At 46.9% G+C, this 19,270-nt stretch overlaps 2 protein-coding genes across 2 annotated transcripts in view; both read left to right on the top strand.

Moving 5' to 3' along the window:
• The window catches only part of LOC135825908 (fibrillin-1-like), a 289,285-nt gene that overhangs the window by 45,965 nt on the left and 224,050 nt on the right, over positions 1–19,270 (top strand). The gene's annotated exons all lie outside the window — the stretch shown is intronic.
• The window catches only part of LOC135825909 (uncharacterized), a 60,905-nt gene that overhangs the window by 3,295 nt on the left and 38,340 nt on the right, over positions 1–19,270 (top strand). Inside the window, exons 2-7 of the mRNA XM_065338545.1 lie at positions 840–930; positions 1,366–1,405; positions 2,061–2,110; positions 6,965–7,023; positions 14,894–14,997; positions 18,064–18,126. Coding sequence (XP_065194617.1) covers positions 929–930; positions 1,366–1,405; positions 2,061–2,110; positions 6,965–7,023; positions 14,894–14,997; positions 18,064–18,126 — 318 coding nt within the window. The 5' untranslated portion in view covers positions 840–928. The remainder of the gene's footprint in view (positions 1–839; positions 931–1,365; positions 1,406–2,060; positions 2,111–6,964; positions 7,024–14,893; positions 14,998–18,063; positions 18,127–19,270) is intronic.

Here is a 19,270-nt window from a genome sequence, read left to right as displayed (position 1 = left end):
GCGAGCGGCGAGCCGTTGGATGTGCTCAGGGTTGCGGGGAGGGGTGAGAGGACAGTGCAAGCATACTCAAGAACAGGGTGGATGTAGGTTAGATAGATGGAGGAAAGAGCAGAAGTGTTTAAGGAATTGCGTAGTCGCAGGAGAAGGAACACCTTCCTGGTCGCTTTAGTGATGATGTAGTCTACATGTGAGTTCCAGCATAGATTCTGCTGTATGAGGAGGCCAAGGTGGCGATGCCTTGAGGCCACAGTGAGGTTGGTATCGTTGAGTGTGATTGATGGTGGTCTGGGAGGTGGCCGGTTGGTGTGGTGAAAGTGGATGACAGTGGTCTTACTTTCGTTGACCAGGAGATGCCAATCATTCAGCCACTGTGCCGCGGTTGTCACAGCTGACTGGAGGTGCTCTTCTGCGGCTAGAAATTTCTCGTGAGCGGCAATGATGGCAGTGTCGTCGGCAAACTGGCTGCACTCAGTGTTGGCATTTATGCAGGCGGCTGGCAGATCGACTTGTTGGTGGCGAGGTTGAGGCATTCCTGAATCAGCACATTCAGAGGCTTGAGGAAAATACCCGAGCATTGAAAAATAGTGCCCTATCTTGGATAGCACCCTCTCTTGAACAGTGCCCCATCTGTAAAGGATATTGAAAAAAATAGTGCCCCAGGGGCACTAATCGCGTCAGTATGGTACTTGTGGTTTATGGGGAGCATTTGTTACGTACATGTGTATTACGTCGTTGTTTTCTACTGCAAACGGTGGGTCCAAACGTCATTTCTTTTCAGGAGCCGTTATCTCAGCCTTTGTATGCTATAGTTTGTTTTGTTTGGTTTGTTTTGTATTTAGCTGCAGCAGGGTATATACCAGCCATAACTTTCAAGCACGGATCAAAGAGTGACCATGCAATATTTGCTACTTTTTCCACACCAGGAATCATGTAAGTATGCACAAAAAGTAGCAAGTCATCAAGGTATCTTGATTGTGGTTTGAAGGAGAATGAACTTGGCATGGCACAATCAACGAGGCAAGGCCGGCAGGCAGTCACCGTACATTATACTGCAGATATGCTTGAAGCAAGCAGCAAGCCAAAACGGAGCAATGGCAGTGCACACTATGCAGATAAAAAAGCGACATTGATAGCGACAAGCAACAGAAAGCTAGGGTGTAATGCTGATGTACAGGATATTTTGCCACCGTTTGAGGACTAGTGACTGGTAGATGCATTGAAGCACATCAGATAATTATTTTGTAATGACTGTTTCGAATCAAGCTTTCTTTGACAACATGCAGGGACCTTGTGTAACCATAGGCGCTTTGCCGTCTTGTTGCCCTGCAATTGTTTTATCTTCTTGAAATAACACAGAGGCAACAGGGGGAGCTCAGTACTATGTGTTGCTCACACACCGGACTTGGTAAGTTGTCACAGTTTTGCAGATAGTGTGTATAGTTCATTGTGCTGGTCATCTACGGACATTGGCATCATATTTCCCCGGTCTTGTTGTGTTTATTTTATTTCGCAAACCAAACGGGCAGATCTGCCCAATGAGAAGGTGTGATATCCCCACTTTAAGAAAATGCAAAACAAACTAGAGAATTGCCCTGCGGCTTAGGCTGGGAATGCTGGAGGTGACTACTGTTGCATCCCTCTTTCATTCCAGCAGCTTATAAGCCAGAACCCTCTGGAAAGCAGCATAATTGCCGGTAAACATTATTAATACCCTATCTTGCAGTGACCCGGGTGCCTCAGCTAGTTATGGCAGATGGTTACAGCATGTCATGGTGGGTACGATGTCGCACAACATAATATTATTATAACAACTCCTTTGCAAGCTTGTGTCGTCCCACATGTACAACACTTGTATACCATTGCATACCTGATGAGGGCAATTTGCTGAAACGTTGTCAGAATTGAGAAACGAGTTTGATGTTGTTGCCGAGTGAAGCAGATAGAGCGGGTCAGCTCCACAACTTCCTATGGTGCTTAGTAGCATGGAAATTAATGTAGCAATGAACACATTTGTTGATAATAATTGTTCTTTTGCCTCTTTTCGTATACCTACGCTTTAGAGCACATTATCAACGCTCAATGGTGATGCATTGGCCTCATTTGATTCAAGGTAGGGATGCCTTTACCACTGTATGTTCACTTAAAAACTGTGCAGGTAGTCAAAGTTTTCACTAAACATCATGCAGCCATGGCCATTAGACATGGTTAGCATTTAACCGTTCACGCTATTTTCGACGGTCGGCATGTAGAGGGCGAGTCTTGTGTTTCGAGACATGGTTAGCAGGTCGGCTTCTGAGTCCTCACTCCTGACGCAGCGATAGACTTGTGACGTAACCCTAGTTGGAATCTTACCGTTTCCTTCTCCCGCTAAACAGAGCTTTCTATCGTCAAAACGGTACCAAACCGACCGTATTTTGGGTGTGTGTGGGGGGGGGGGAGGGGGGGGGGGTATGAGTACCGTTGGATCTAGCGCGTGAACGGTAAATGCCATGTCTACACACACAAAAAACGGTGCAGGCCGACCGTCGAAACTAGTGTGAACGGTAAAATGCTAACCATGTCTATTATGAACAGAGTACGAGCACAGGACAACATGGCCGATAAGCCATTACTATTTCATGATTGTGACAGTGACGACTCCCTTCTTCACACCCACCAAATATTTATATGAGAACAAAAGATAAAAAGTCGGCGTGGAGACAAGAAGCCTATTACGGACGAAAGTAAAATGAGGGCACTCATACCACGAGAACAATTGGACAATATGTTAAAATTTGAACATCGGTTTCATGTGATAATCATCACAAATTGTCATCACAATGATTGTCATCACAATGATTGTCGGACAACAAAGGAAAGATGAATATGATACCATAAGGTGAACATTATTAGATCTAAAACTAATACAAGAAACACTATAATATTCTAAAGCTAGCACTATTGCATTACTTTATCTTTCTCTTCCCCCTCTCTCTTTCTCCCTCTCTCTCTCTATCTATCTATCTATCTATCTATCTCTATCTCTTCCTCTCTCTCTCTCTCTCTCTCTCTCTCTCTCTCTCTCTCTCTCTCTCTCTCTCTCTCTCTCTCTCTCTCTCTCTCTCCAAACCCTCGAGGAAGGATCTCTTTCAAACCTTTGAGGAGATCAACGAGCAGGAGAAGATGTTGAGGCTGAAGACTCTTCAGGTGCAAGGCAAGTGGTTGGAGATGTACCAGGACCTCTCGTGGAAATCCCTTTTGTACGGTGGTGCTGGTAAGGATTTGAAATTTCTTCTTGCGTCAACCCTCGACGTGCTACCTTCTCCGATGAACCTACGCGTTGGGGAAACACGGTAGTGGATCCGTACTGTAGTTTGTGCCGTGCCTGGGCCTGTACTACGTACCATGTGCTTGGCGCTTGTCGCGTAGCGCTGGACCAGGGACATTACACCTCAAGGCACGACAAAGTACTCGGGGTCATCGTCAGGAACATGCGTGAGGAGATTCGAATCCGCGATGCTGCAAACACCGGACGAACCGAAAATTCAAATGAGCTTGACTTCATCTCGTTTTGCAAGGCGGGAGGGAAGCCAGTTCGCGTTCAGCCCAGACAAAAGTTGGTTACGAATGATCTTCTGTCAACGGCCTCAGACTGTGACTTCTTGTCAACTCAGTTAGTGCAAAGATTTCTTTCCCTAGCTGTGTTGCACTTACTTCCTCCGTTAACAAAAACTTCGTGATGGAATTTTGAGGGGCTGATTTGGGCACAAACTGCCGTGAAATGAGTCGCAATCACTTTCTTGGCCTTCCCTGACATGCCATGACAGAGGTACAATGCAAGGAAAGCGACCTTTCACAACAAGCCGAGCGGAATCGATGGTTGCGCTGTGGAAACATAGGTGATGACAGTCATGGCGAGCGAAACTGAAATACCACTTCTCCGAGGGGATATTGCGCTGCTTGGCCTCTCTACCACTTTTGCGCTGAGTAAGTTGGAGAGTGATAGAGAGCGATAAAACGGAGCAGCGAGCCCACACAATGAGCGAGTGAACAGGGAGCTGCTCCGATCGCACGGCTCAATGAAAATAATTCTGAACTCAAGTTCTTGTTCAACCTGCGCAAAGTCCAGATTCGAATGCTGACCATGCATTCTTTCAGAAGTCTGCAGTCCGATGCGAGTCTCGTGGCTAAGGAAAGTCGACTGGACTTGCTAGCCGCTGCCGTTCAGTGCTGGTATCCATTAGCGAAAATGGAATCAGTTTGGCTGTGCCTTTACTCCTCGTATCGCGGAGTTCTGGAGAGCGATGATGAAACCAGGGGGTCGTAAAATATTTTTCACGACTCCCGGGTGGAAACGAGTAATCGCCATCACGGCGGATCACGTAGCTTGAAAGCCAACTTACCTGAACGACGGCGACATCAAGGTCAGCGGAGTGTGATCAAAGAAGCCGAGGCAAGGCTGAAAGGAGCTGAACAACGACTCTAGAGAGATGACGACTCGCGCACAGCAGATGACGACTCGCGTGCAGCAGATGACGACAGCGACGCAGGTCAAAAATGAATCGAGCGAAAGCGACGCAAACTGAACTCTCTGCTCATTCCGCCAACGGTTTCTCTTGTAAAGACGCTGTACATAGGCTGAATCACCTTCGTCCAGTGATTTGCAGTCGATACAAACTGTTCTTGACCTGTTCTAAGCGTTTTCATATCCATCAAAATCCATCACGAAGTTTTTGTTAACGGAGGAAGTACAACCCTCTAATGAAGGAGTTCACAAATTTTAGACGTGATCGCACAAGGCATACTACGAAATTCCATGGTAACAACCCATGGTAACCATGGAAACGGAGTATGGAATTATGCATTCCACGGCCTTGGCAAGCTAATAAAAAAATTAGGGCCTCACCACAATTGATGTGCCATGGTCAAAATTCACTTTGGACAGAGTTGCTAGCGCACCGACAGGATTATGTGCGGCCATTTTGACAATCGATAAAATTGCGCATACGCAATGCACTGGACATAGCCTTGCATTTTGCGCCATTACTTTGCCTGACAAAGACCTCATCTCAACAATTGTTTCAAAAAAATTCTCAACCAAAAGCACTTTTGCAGCTCGATTTCTTGGGTCCTACCGGTAGGACCCGTGGTTCTACCGGTAGGACGGTATGCAAGCTATCACTAAGACCAGATATAGTTCTGTACTCTACAAGTCGGAGGATTGTATTCTGGATGGAGTTGACAGTTTGTGCTGAGGACAGATTCAGTGTCAGTAACTCGCGGAAGGACAGGCGGTATGCAGATCTGGCCGATCCATGCCGAGCAAACGGGTGCAGGTTGTTTCTTTTTCGGTTGAGGTAGGTGTGCATGGTTTCATCCCGCACTCTCTTCGGAGGGCTCTGAAAGCGCTTGGGTTTTCTAATCGAAGAATAAAATTTATTTGTAATTTGTGCAGTAAGACGTCTCTGCGAAGCAGCTATCATCTGGCTGCGGCGTCAACAAAAACACTGGTCGGAAGATCAACTTTTCTGAGGTACGGTGTGTGGGACTCCGTTTATTGAGGTGTGTTGAAATGAATTCTCTTTATCTTATTATTTCTTTTCTATAATTTCCCCATATGAGTTCTTATCAGTTGCTGTGAACACCTTGAGTGGAGAGCGCTTGCTCGAGAGTTGAACCGGGTTCTTAATCCACCATTCCCAGTTTGCAAGGCTGGGCGGGGTTGTGAGCAGAGCCTCGACTGTGTCGGAAAAGTTTATGTCAGGCGTGTGAGTTAGGATTTCGGTGAACATCGCATGAGCTGTACGAACAAGGCGAGCAGGTAGTAGACGTAGCTTTTGGTCGTCGTCGTACCCACTCAGCTTGCATGTGTGGACGAAATGCCTGATGTACGTGGTGAAATCTTGGCCTGGCTGATTTCCGAATGTCTCAGGAAGCAAGACTGGTTTCGGCAGTGGACGTACATGTGGTGTGTCTGTGTCCGGCAAGCGAAAACGATGGGACAACCCTTGTGCCGGCGAACTCTCGCGATCTTCAGCAATGCTCATGTCACAGCCAGCTTCAGCGAAGCTACGCTCTAGCTTTTCTTGTCTCTTGGATTTCGCTGAACGGCTCATTGTGAAAAAAATTGTGTTTGTATTTTTGAATTAAAAAATAATAATAATCTGCAAAAATTTCCCGTGGACTCTATCGACGCAACGCGCCTCGATCAACTATCGATCTACAGTAAATCTATTACGTAATCTATCGTGCGCAGCGGCAAACCGTGAACTAAATTTGGCAGAGACAATTCCAAATGGGCAACTAGTCTACGACTACGGACACAGTACAGTGTATAGTAGCTAGACTTTACTACCCAGCTAGCAGTTATCCTAACAACAGACAGCACTGTCAGCAGTCAGTATGCCGCAATCATGCACAAGACACGGACACAGAAAATGGTCTGAAAATGTTTGGCCAGACAGGTTGGCGCCAATGCGTGACCTATGGACTGTAAACAATGCATGCAACAAGAAAACGACGAGCAGAAAGAAACACAACGCAGAAAGGAAAATATCGACGAAGAGAGTGGATGAGGATATGGTAGTTCTCTTGCGTGGGCCTCCGTAGCAGACGATCTCCGAAGGCGTAGACACTCCGCCAGCGATGTAGACGTGGACGTTTTCCGCTGCCACCTGTGTTAGCTCCCGGCTAATGAAGTCCCCTCACACCAGAACACATGGGTTTTATAGTATTGAATTATGAAAGTATTTGGACAAGAGTGTAGACAAGAATGGAAAGGAGAACAGGACAACGACAACTCAAGACTAGACTAGAAGTACTGGAGCATGCGCTTTTCTATGTGAGTGGCTCTCATTGCCAAGGGGAACGAGCGGGAAATACGAATAGTGAGTATGACATTGTACAGGTCGTAGCATAAATACACCTATTATGGTTCATGGTGTTGACTTCAGCCACTGTCCAAACTGGTTTTGTGTGCTTACAGTTTTAACAGTGTGGCAGCCGGATACAGCGATTGGTGCGGAACAGTCTTCTTAGGCGATCGTAAGTAGCCTAAAGGAAAGCAATTCAGAATTCATATCTGCATCATACTCACTGCAAGTTGAACAAGTGTCTTGAGTAGATGGTAGGGTGGGTAAGCAACTCTGCATATGGAGTCTGTCATGGCACATTACCTGCAGTGCATAACCGCAACCTGGGAGCCAGCCGAGGCATTACCTCGTGTTTTATCTGCTTCTGTTTCCGGTTCACACGTACAGATTAGGTTTCGATGATATTTTGTTTGTTAGCACCATATCCCTCACACACTCATACTCAGCCCAAGGCAACAAGGAATTATTTTGGAGATAGTGTGCTGCTTCGAGTAACTGGTCTTGTAATGCAAAAGCTCGAAGAGCTGGAAAGCAATGCCAGGCCACTGGCAGCAACTGGCTCGCGAGGAGCCGCAATAAACCCACATTGTGCCACAATGGGGTTGCAAGGCAAAGCCAATGCAATTGGCAACAACTGGCTTGTGAAGAGCCGCAACTAGCGAAGCAAGTGACCAGTTAGGAGCGATAGAGCTAAATGTTCCATAGTACCATTAGCAAGAGGATAAAATGGGAGGGATGGAGGGTGAAAATTTGGTGCTGGCACAAGCTAAAAGTCACCACTAATTAGACTAGTCTTTGAAGTGAAGCCAACAGCAAGAAAGAAAGAGAAAGTTCAAAGGAAGCAGTTGTACGACGTCAGGCTAAGCGCGCCCGAATCTATGCGCTGGCAGTGTGAGTGCAGTGCACAATGCAGCGGTGCGCGGCAGATGCAAACATGGCAGTGTGATCGGTGGATGCTAACACACACTAACTACATTACTGCGACATTAGCACCATATCCCTCACACACTCATACTCAGCCCAAGGCAACAAGGAATTGTTTTGGAGATAGTGTGCTGCTTCGAGTAACTGGTCTGGTAATGCAAAAGCTCGAAGAGCTGGAAAGCAATGCCAGGCCACTGGCAGCAACTGGCTTGCGAGGAGCCGCAATAAACCCACATTGTGCCACAATGGGGTTGCAAGGCAAAGCCAATGCAATTGGCAACAACTGGCTCGTGAAGAGCCGCAACTAGCGAAGCAAGTGACCAGTTAGGAGCGATAGAGCCCCACAAAGCAGCAACACTATCCCCGAACAACCCCCCCCCCCCAGCATTAAGAAATTATCGAGCAGTGACATTCCTATGCTAGGACTTCAGGGATGGAACATAAACTGTCCGTGCAAAGAATCAGATAAGGTCACTCACTGAGGCAAGCTGAGCCGAGATCTTGGACTTGGTCTCCATTGGAATTCGCATATAGCGTAGACACACATCGCTCTGCCACCTGCCGGCAGAACGAATCAGCGAATCGGGTATCCCTGCCATGGCAGCGGTAGTAGCTGCGCCAATTCGGAATGAGTGCCCCGAGTAGAGTTCGATGTTTGGCACCGCAGCCTTTTCAAGCAGCAAGCGCACAGTACTGGTGAAAACAGCTCTGGCAAGTACATACAGAGGAGTGGATGCGTTTCGACTGCCAATCATCGCCAGGTAGCGTAGCATAGCATACACAGGGCAGTAAGGGCGACCGGCCGGTCCAATGACAATATGGACTCCCTTTCCAAATTGATCTGTCTTTGATCTCTTTAGCAGGATGGTCATGCTGCCCGACTCAAATCTGATACACTCTCTTGTAAGGCCCTCTGTAAATTCGGAGCACCTTAGGAAACCAAAGAATGCCAACAGCACAGCAGACTTGAAGAGAACTCGGTCATGCTCGGGCAACACGGGGAGGTGATCACAGGCATCGACTAATTTCCTTAGAGTTGGCATAGTTATGGGCAATCTAGGCTTTACTGTCTCGGTCCCATGGCACCGTTGAACACCCTTCAACACTCTCTTGAGAAGCCAGGTCTCGATCAGGGGATCCTCTAGACCCTGTTCAATGTGTGCATTCCGTACGAGGTGAATTGCTATTTCTGGACATTGTACATTTCTGGACATTTCGAGTAAAATAATTTTTCGTCGCGTGTAGAGTCAAGTCAGTCAGGTTGATGAAGTTTTTTCTTGTTGTAGTTGACAGCTGGGCTGTTGTAGTTTCTCCTCGTGTCGGTGCCTTGTTGATAGTCTTTTCTTGGGAGGCATTTCAACGAGTTTTGTGGTACTATGTCGCAAGAGAATTTTGAATTTTGAGTAAAATAAGAAGTAATGGACGAATCGTTGGCTTCCCCATGTGCACTCCACTTCAGACGCTGTATAGTCTTGGACCTGCTGGCTGGAAGTGTGGAGAGGCCAACTGCAGTCCACCAATAGAAAAAATAACAAAAATGGTGCAGTATAGGATGCCTATTGACGCTATTTTACTTTCATGTCCAGAATTCCATACACTGAAATTTAGGCCAAAAAATTGGCCTGTCGAAAACATCCTGCTAGAAAGTCTCTGGGATCACAGCATGAGCAATTGTCACATATTTGGAAAGATGAAGGATTAGGCCATACAATAGATACAAAAAGATATGAAAAATGTAAAACACACAGCCAGTGGGCTTCTATTTTATTTTCATGTCCAGAAATTGCTATTCACCTCGTACAGCTTGCAAATAAACAGATATCGTGCAAGGGCGGACAGAGCGAGCAAGAAAAGCGCAAAAGCAGCTGAGGGTAAGATCAGAAGCTGGGTAAGGTTGCAGATTGCAAAGGGAGCAGAAACTGACAAAACGACGCTCACCGGCAGAGTAGGTGCGTCTGGTATTAGGAGCAATTGCACAGGCAGCGTACTTAGTAACTTCGCTCACAAGACTGCTGGAAGACGAGCACGGTCTGGACTCGGCCACGCTAACGGAGCATGACGTCGAAATTCCTGCATAAGAAAACGAGAAAGGCAATCTGCAATGACATTCTTGGAGCCAGCAATGTGCACAGCGCTAACATGAAAGTTGAACTCATAGCAAACGAAGAACAGTTCGCGTAGCAACTTCATCACAGCTGGGGCTTTGCACGTGCCCGAACGGATGCAGTCCACTACCGCCGAGTTGTCGCAGTGTACCCGAATCCGGAGCTTAGCCCATTCGTCGCCCCATGTGGCGCAGGCTGCTACGAGGGCAAACAGCTCCTTCCACTCGATAGACTGCAGCATCTGGGCACTGTTCCATGAACCTTGAATCCACTTCCCGTTGTTGTAAGCACCCCAGCCGTGAGTGCCACTTGCATCTGTGTATAGCTGGAGATCTGGTGATGGGGTCCAGTTAGGGTGCAAGAAGAAGGACTTCCCGTTCCACTCACTTAGTAGCCTCGTCCACCATAGCAGGTCATCCACGCATTCTTGGGTCAAAGTTATTGAGTAGTGTGGTTGCTGAAACCGTGAGCAGAGGGACCACAGACGACGCATGAAGGTACGGCCTGGAGTGATGACACGGGCAGCAAACGAGAGCTTACCCAATAGGGACTCGAGTTGGCGTTGGGATATCTTCCGGCTGTTGATCGTGCTGGCCAATAGCGATCGAAGGTCGTTGAGCTTGTCCATGGGGAGCCTGGCCTCGAGCCGCTCGCAGTCCAGAATAATGCCGAGGAACGTCAGTGATCTCGCAGGACCTTCCACCTTTGCTGGCGCTAGCGGCACGCCCAAATAGATGAAGGCTCGCAGCAGGATTGCTAGTTGACGCTGGGCGACAGTATGGCCAGTTGTGACGTTTAGGAAGTCGTCCAAGTAGTGGAATAGGTCGGCAATGGAGAAATGGTTCTGGATAATCCACTCTATGGCCGAGGCAACGGAATCGAAAATGGCTGGGCTGGAGCGAAGCCCAAACGGTAGCACCCGCTCGTAATAGTAGTTGCCTTGCCAGAATATGCCGAGTAGTGAGTGGTCTTCAGCACGAACTGGGATTTGCCGGAATGCACTTTTGATGTCCAGCTTTGCGAGGTACACCGGCTGAGGTGAGGACATAATAGACTCGATTGCATCGTCAATACTGATGTAGTGCAGGGAAAACTGGTCAGCTGGAACTCCGTCGTTCACACTATTACCGGCGGGGCTAGAAAGATGGTGAATCATACGAAGCTTGCCGTTCTTCTTCGGTACCGCGCCGACACCAGAACAGCGCATGGAGGTGAACGGGGCTGCACTAAAAGGACCAGCAGTTTCGCCACGCTGGCAAGAAGCATAAAGCTGGTCAGAAATAAAGGAGGCACAAGCAGCAGAAGATGGCAGATTAGCAGACTGGACAGAAACGTCGGGTGAAGCAGTGAAACCTATGCTAAAGCCGTAGCGCAGCCCGTTTAGCACATAGGAAGCAAATTCTTTATCGGGGTGATGACGCAATAGAAGCTCAAAACGAGAGACATGCAAAGGGGTATGTACAGAGGAATTATTAATGTGAGGGGGAACAAAATTATGTACACATGCAACAGTTATTGGTTGCTCAGGCTGGGATTGCAATCCCGAACTACTGGGCTGGTCGCTGACCTTTGCCGGAACACTTGCTGCGGGGGTGGTCCTTGCCACAGCGGTTGCAGATGTGGGAGAACCGGCAATTTGACCAGCTACACTTGCCAAGGTTGAAGTTTCGGCAGATGACGGCACCTGCGTTGTTGCGGGTGAGCAGTGAGGATGATGATGTTTGAGCTTGGTGTGCATGTTTGGGACGAAAAAGACACATGTTGCTTGCAGCCGCTGGGTGGACAAGGCTGCACGACTGACATCTATGCCTGGCCTTGCCTGTGATGCACAGCTGCCATGTATTTATGTCAATCGTATCAAAGCGCTTGCCAGGTTGAGAAGCGACAAGCCTTCGAAATTGCTGGTCATACATAAGCCAAGCCTCTGCAAAATACTGCCTGTTGGCCGCCAAGATCATGCACTGGTATGACAGGAGTTCTGCTGTGCATTGCTGATCACAACATGCATACACAGAGACCATGCTTCTAACCAAGTGGCGATATCGTGCACACGTCTACGAACCGGGCGAGTGGTGTTCACCTCTACGACTTCCAGTGCACCCCGGATGAACTGGATCTGAGCTCGAACGACTTATTGCTATCAACTGCCCCCAAGATCTCAGGCAACAATTGGTCGAAGTCCACAAACTCACCTCGCAATATCCTATCCTGCGCCGACTTTGGGACGTGCAGATTTCCAGCGTGAGGCGGTGTAGAGCACGCAGCACCCATGCCAATGTCGGATGACGCAGCTGGGGGCGCTGGTGCCGCACTTGGCTGCGACAGAAGAGAGGCTCCAATCTCGTCTGTGATGGCAGAACGAACTTCAGCCCGAATAAGTTCGCAAATACCAGTCGGATCCAAGGTGACCGGGGGATCGGCGAGCACCTCGCATGTATCCACGGTGGGTTCGGCAGAGTCGTTTGCTGAAGGTTGAGTTGGCCCCAGGTTTTCTCTCTCCATGTCGTCCAGCAATCTCTGAACCAGAATGGATTTCTTTCCGGTGGTCAGCAGACCTCGATCGTCCAGCTCGGCTCGCAGTTCTGCCACCCGCATCCGATGCACAATAGACGACATTGTTTCAGGCACCAACAGTATGAGCTGAACACAATCGAAGCATCTGGCTAATTAGTTACTCAAAGCTACCACAAGCTAGAAGCCAAACTGAAAATTTGGTGCTGGCACAAGCGAAAATTTGGTGCTGGCACAAGCTAAAGTCACCACTAATTAGACTAGTCTTTGAAGTGAAGCCAACAGCAAGAAAGAAAGAGAAAGTTCAAAGGAAGCAGTTGTACGACGTCAGGCTAAGCGCGCCCGAATCCATGCGCTGGCAGTGTACTAGTGTGAGTGCAGTGAGCAAAAGTTCAAAGGAAGCAGTTGTGTGACGTCAGGCTAAGCGTGCCCGAATCTATGCGCTGGCAGTGTGAGTGCAGTGCACAATGCAGCGGTGCGCGGCAGATGCAAACATGGCAGTGTGATCGGTGGATGCTAACACACACTAACTACATTACTGCGACATTTGTATGCTAAAATGATTCTCCAAAAGGAAATGGACGTCGCTTGCCAGTATCATGGATGTCTACTACATATATGAGCATTTAGATTCAAAAAGGTGGCTTTTAAGCTTAATGATAGCTTGCATAGACCTCGGTCCTACCGGTAGGACCTACCGGTAGGACCACCATACACAGACATGCTGCATGGCCTCTGTTCTAACATTGACCTAAAACTTGACCCTAAACTGTTGCTCAGGGGCTAGTGAAGGAGTCCACAAATTTTAGACGTGATCGCACAAGGCATAGTACGAAATTCCATGGTAACAGCAAATGGTAACCATGGAAACGGTGTATGGAATTATGCATCCCACTGCCTTGGCAGACTAATAAAAACATTAGTACCTCACCACGATTGATGTGCCATGATCAAAATTCACTTTGGACAGAGTTGCTAGCGCTCCAACAGGAGTATGTGCGGCCATTTTGATAATCGATAAAATTGCGCGTATGCAATGCACTGGACATAGTCTTGCATTTTGCGCCATTACTTTGCCTGACAAAGACCTCATCTCAACAATTGTTTCAAGAAATTTCTCAACCAAAAGCACTTTTGCAGCGCGATTTCTTGGGTCCTACCGGCAGGACCCGTGGTCCTACCGGTAGGACGGCATGCAAGCTATCATTAAAAGTCATTTTTGAACATTTTGAGTTTTCTACACCACGACATTGTTGTACTCAAGCAGATCACTGTGTAAAAAACCTAAAAAAAACCTAGGTCCAAAATCTTCATCTTTCAGAGAGTTATGGTGTTTCAATAAGTGAATTATACATCGCTTTATGCGGAAAACTCAACTTTCAAATGCATTTTTCTCAGTACTGCGCGAAACGACATAAGCTCCCTTTTCGAATCTAGAGGCTCATATATATATATGTGGTGTGTCACCAAGGGTGTCATCGATTGGCGAATCTGGATTGAGTGCGAGCGGACGGTGTGGTCCGAGCAACGCTGGCCCAATCGAACAAAACAAGGGTGTAGTACGCAAAATGTACGCATATCGTACAAAGATTCTGTGAAAGCTGTCCAAAACGGCAAAGTCCATTTCCACTCCAGCCACTCCCGGTGTGGGAGCTGGTGTGGTCGGTCCACCTACTCCGTATTCGGCCGGATTTGGCCAATGGATCACGCTCACTCGGCGCACACTTGCTTGGGATTCGCCCAATTGATCATGCTCACTCGGAGCACACTTGCTTGGGATTCGCCCAATTGATCATGCTCTAAGAGTACAGTAGAGCTCCCTGAAATCGGACAAAAAGTGCCAAACCGACACACTGGACCAGTTCTGTTCACATCACTGTTCTGGTGCATGTGTATATAGCCAAGACAATATGTACATCCAGCCAGCTGACATTTTCCCGGTGGATTACAAGTGTGCGGCAAAGTGCAGCCTAACGTAATAATCTGAAGAATACTAAACTCTTGATCAGTGTAATCAGTTCCTGTGACAGCACTTGCTGATGCAGACAAGGAGGGTGTCCATTACGAGAGACCACGGGCTCCTACATTGTATTTAGATATCCCTTCATTGAGATGCGTTAAGCATAACCAACTGTCTGTGCTGTTGTACCATCACTGACTGTCATGTGACTGTACCAACATCGGTGCAGCTCCATTGAGGTGACCTTTCTGTGAGATTGGTTTCACTGACCCCAGTATTCGATGCACATCCAGGACGGGTAGAGTTGACTGTCGATCAGTTTCCATGGTGAACTAGAGAGAATCAGATGACTGGTGGAGAAGTTGAGCCGGTCAAGAAGGCATGCGGAACAAAAGGATGTGGGCCGGCTCTCAACAAATCGAACATCATAATTATCATCATTGTACACTTTTTTATGATTAACGAATTTTCCAGTTGCTTCTGTGCGTACGCTAGTATATCTGCCATTGCTGATGCAACTACTGGATGTTTTTATCTTACAGAACATGGACGTGTTACGAAGTTGAAGACTCCATTCGCACATGCTAATACCCGAGAAGAAACCGTCCTCAGTGGAGTATTTCAGGTGTTGGAAACCCGCAAGACAGTGAGTTGTACTGCTGGGCCATGCGGTGCGGCTATGTCGTATGTTGTCTTTGCTGTTAGCACTACACAGACCTCACTGCAGACCGTCTTTGATAGGCATAGGTTTGCCTAGAGAGAATCCTTCAAATAAAACTTCAATATTGTGTCAATGCCGGGACTTGGATGGAGAGCCAAGGTTAAATTTATAGAAAAGAAAAAGGACCAAGGAACATATATCCCTCATATATCCTCCATATGGTCAAGTCACGCGTGAACTGATTGTTAAGTAACTGGTGGTGTTAGTGGACATTATAGCGCAACTTGGACATCCTTGGTCCTTTTTCTTTTCTATAAATAATGTCAATGTCACTGAATTGTCGGTTTGAGAACTCTGGAAAGTTAAGCTCGGACCTGGTTTAAATCCAGCTGTGAACAATTTATTTTTCATCGCTGACAGTTTCAGCCTCATTTCTCTGCGCTTCACTGATGAGTCCACAAAGCACAAAAGCTCCAGTTCTGTATGTAGATTGAGCATAACATGGCTGGTTGCCGAGGCATGACCAATAACAACAAGCAAGAGTACATAACCAAGAGTGTGCAACTCGACGATCCCCCAGTCCCACGGCGGACTTTTTATGACATCAGTCGTTGGTGGCGGTTTGGCTCACTGATGCCATCATTTGTAGCCAGAGATACCAATAATTCCCGTAGCTATGCAGAAGACGTTACTTCAGTAACTTCTGGCGCTAGCCAGGGTCCACACAGCTTTAATTTGGTATTTGTGTGTTTGTTTGTTTGTGTGTTTGTGTCACGCCTGGCGCTATCCCGTATCTGTCCCGTACCATACCGTACCATCAAACACAGCTGGTCGCAATATTCAAATAGAGCTTTCAAACGCAAGATTGCATTGGATTGGATTGGTTTATTTAACGACGAATAACAAACAGGCAGTGTTGCCTTATTAGGCCACACGTTTTTATTTCTATGTTTCTCGTCACCTGAAAATCTAAAAACATATGCGAGAGGTGGAAAAAAATAAAAAATGACCGAAAAATAAAAAAAGTTTATCAGACCTTTATAGTTCACACTAAAATCCACCAATACACCATGCAAAATAGCATCCATAGTTAGCAACTAGTATGTGGTAGGAGCTTCTGTCACCAATCTGTGCATGTGCAGCTAGATTGCGCACAATAATTGGTGACCTCGCATCATGTGTCGCGCAGGCCAGGCCACATTATGTACATGTGCATGAGTATGCTGGTCCCCACATGTACAGTCAGTGCAGCACATTTTTTTCTTTTTTTCCTCCAGACTCCTGAATCGTATGCGCGCGGGTGACGAGAAACATAGATATAAAAACGTGTGGCCTTACATGAGATCAACTAAAGTTACAGGCACACAAATGTAAGGAAAAGATTAAAAGAAAAAAAGAAAAAAAAGAAAAATAGAGTAGGATTTAAGACAGCAGCTAGCTAGCAGAGGAAAGATTGCATAATTATTTGATCAGTGAGCAACGTAAGTTGGTGAATTTTTCAGGTGGGGTAAGAGAGCGGTCCGGAAATGACCTGGTTTCTTCAGTGATCGTATAGATGCAGGCAACTTATTCCAGAGAGCAGGACATTGATATGAAGGGCTGCGTGTGGCAGCGGCAGATATGATCCTCGGGAAAAGAAGCAGGGGAACATCTGTGCTCCTCGTTCGACGGGTGTGTGACAGAGGTGTAACGAGGTCATGAAGAAGCACACTACAGTTATTATGAATTACACGAAAGGTTAGCAGGAGGAGTTTGCGGCAATACATTGATTGCAGGGGTTGAATGCTGAGGCGTTCAAAAAGAGGGGCAATTGCAGACAGGAAGGGAGCAGAGCAGACAACACGCACAGCTCGCTTGAGAAGTATCTCAAGACGATCACATTGTGCAGAGGAAAGGGAAGAGGAAAAGCTGTTGCATGCGTATTGGAATGTGGGTAAAATTATACATCTCAAGTAGGGTGAGCACTGCCTGTGGCGGAAGAGAATGGCAATCTTTGAGGACACTGTCTTGGCTATATGGTCAACCATTGTGTTCCATTTCAGGTCGTCATCGATGTGCAAGCCCAGGTACTTGGCGCTTGTCACTTGATCATAACGTGAAGCAACTTGAATGCAAAGTGTATGGGGGAATGCATGTAGGGCGATAGTGCGGGTTCGAATCCCAGGATATGCCTGAAAAAAAATAGGAGTATTGAAAATTTTATAACATCCCTATGCTTTTTTTGCCGTCATCAAGGCGGTAGACAGTGTCGTATTACCCTCGATCGTACCTGTCCCATACCTATCCCGTACCGTACCGTACCATCAAAGACGGCTGGCCACAATGCATATTCAAATAGGGCAAGATCATAACGTGAAGCAACTTGGAAGAATTAGTATGTATGCGAAGTGTATCGGGGGATGCATGCAGGGTGCGCGATAGTGCGGGTTCAAATCCCAGGTTATGTCTTTAAAAAAAGGGATTTTTTTAAAGAATTTATAACATCCCTGTGCTTTTTTTGTCTAGGTCATCAAGGCAAAAAAGCATAGCGTAGGGCCCTGAGCTTCCAAGCTCTCTCGTTTGTAAATTACAGCTACGGTAGTCAAAGCAGAACAACGGGCAATAGATCGATGTGTCTTGAACCTGATGAACTCTCACCAACTTTATAAAACAAGCACGGGAAAGCATATCCACTTCATCACACTTCTGAAAAAATTCCACCGCAGCTCAAGATAGGAGTTGCACACTCTTGGTTATGTACTCTTGCAACCAGTAATCAGGGGTGGGTAAGACAATGTCAGGGTGTGTGTGTGTGTGTGTGTGTGTGTGTGTGTGTGTGTGCGTGTGTGGTTGCGTGTGTGTGTGTGTGAGTTGAGTCATCTTTCCAAGATTCCTTTTGAGTCTCTCTCCCCTCTCCCGGGGAGACCCACGTGACCAGTTTTTGGCAGTGAGCAACAAGTACGAGTGTGTGTGTGTGAAATTTTGAGATTGAACTTTTGTCCTCAAGGATACTGTTGAAAATTCCATTTCCTTTTTATATAATCTTTGTCCCTGTTGATTAACGTGAAATAGAACCCAGTTGCAGTGGATGAGCGACCAACAAACAATATCAGGCGGATGTCTCTTAGCTCGCAGGTAAGCAATTGCCAAGAACTGAATCTACAACACAATCACGTCTATATCTCGGTCTGAGTATGGGTCATGCAAATGCACTGACACATTGGTCTAACGCATACCTAACACTAGCCTAGCAGTCAGCAGAGTACGGAGCAAACCACTCCATGCAAGAAGATAACATCATTATCAAGATATTAATATCAGAAGAGGCCTGGCATATGTCCTGGCCAAAACAGCTTACTCTCTACAGCAGTGGGTATACTAAAGTACGCTGGATATTACGCTCCTCGACATTCGTCTTGTTGGGCACTCTTGGTAGGCGGCTCTAGTGCTACTGCGTTCTACATTGCCCGCTACCTTTTGTAGTTAGAACGCTCTGACGCTTGGTCGACGAGCTATCTTAAATGACTAGCTCGTAGCTATTCTGATGAGACAGTTATGGCCGAAACACCTTCACCTACAGCATTGGTTACATTAAATTATATAGATGTTTTGTATAAATAACAACAAAGATGAAGCCGAGGTTTGCATTACGGGTCCTTTATCAGCTATAAATCCAATGAGACCTTTCTTTTCTTTAAACCATCTGATAAAGACCCACAAACAAGAGCTGCCTGTGGTGTGTTGACATGACTGCCTGCTAGCGTGGCGGAATGCGAATATCCAGATTTGTTGTTCTCGTGCCTTGCTAGCATGCAAATCTCTGTTCTTGGGCATATGTTCAGCCTCTACCGGCCAATGCGTTTCTTAGGGATATTAGGCCATCATTTTTTACATCTACGTTTCGCGTCAGTTCAACTTCCAGAATCATATGCGAGAGGTGGAAAAAAATAAAAAGTTGCAAAGTAATAAAAAAGGCTCATCAGAGGTGTATGCACTGTACATAGCACAATAGCTCGTGCATGGTGTACATTCGAAAGAAAAATCGTACATCGAAGCGCAACATCTGGGTTATCAGCATGAGTAAATATTCACTTTGGACAGAGGAGGCAACCGTTGGTCATGGTGCCTATGCTTCGCTGGAATATTGTACTCAGACTTCAGCAGCGGTGCAAAGAGCTCCGGAACGACGCATCCTCTCAGCTTAGGCGATCAATGCGGTCTGGTGTAAGCTCATAGAATATTGCTCCCAGATGCCGAACAAACGATTTACCAACACTGG

This window comes from Sycon ciliatum, chromosome 10 (genome assembly GCF_964019385.1).
Source record: "Sycon ciliatum chromosome 10, ocSycCili1.1, whole genome shotgun sequence".
Taxonomy (NCBI): Eukaryota; Metazoa; Porifera; class Calcarea; order Leucosolenida; family Sycettidae; genus Sycon; species Sycon ciliatum.
This window is presented reverse-complemented; position numbering and strand designations above follow the sequence as displayed.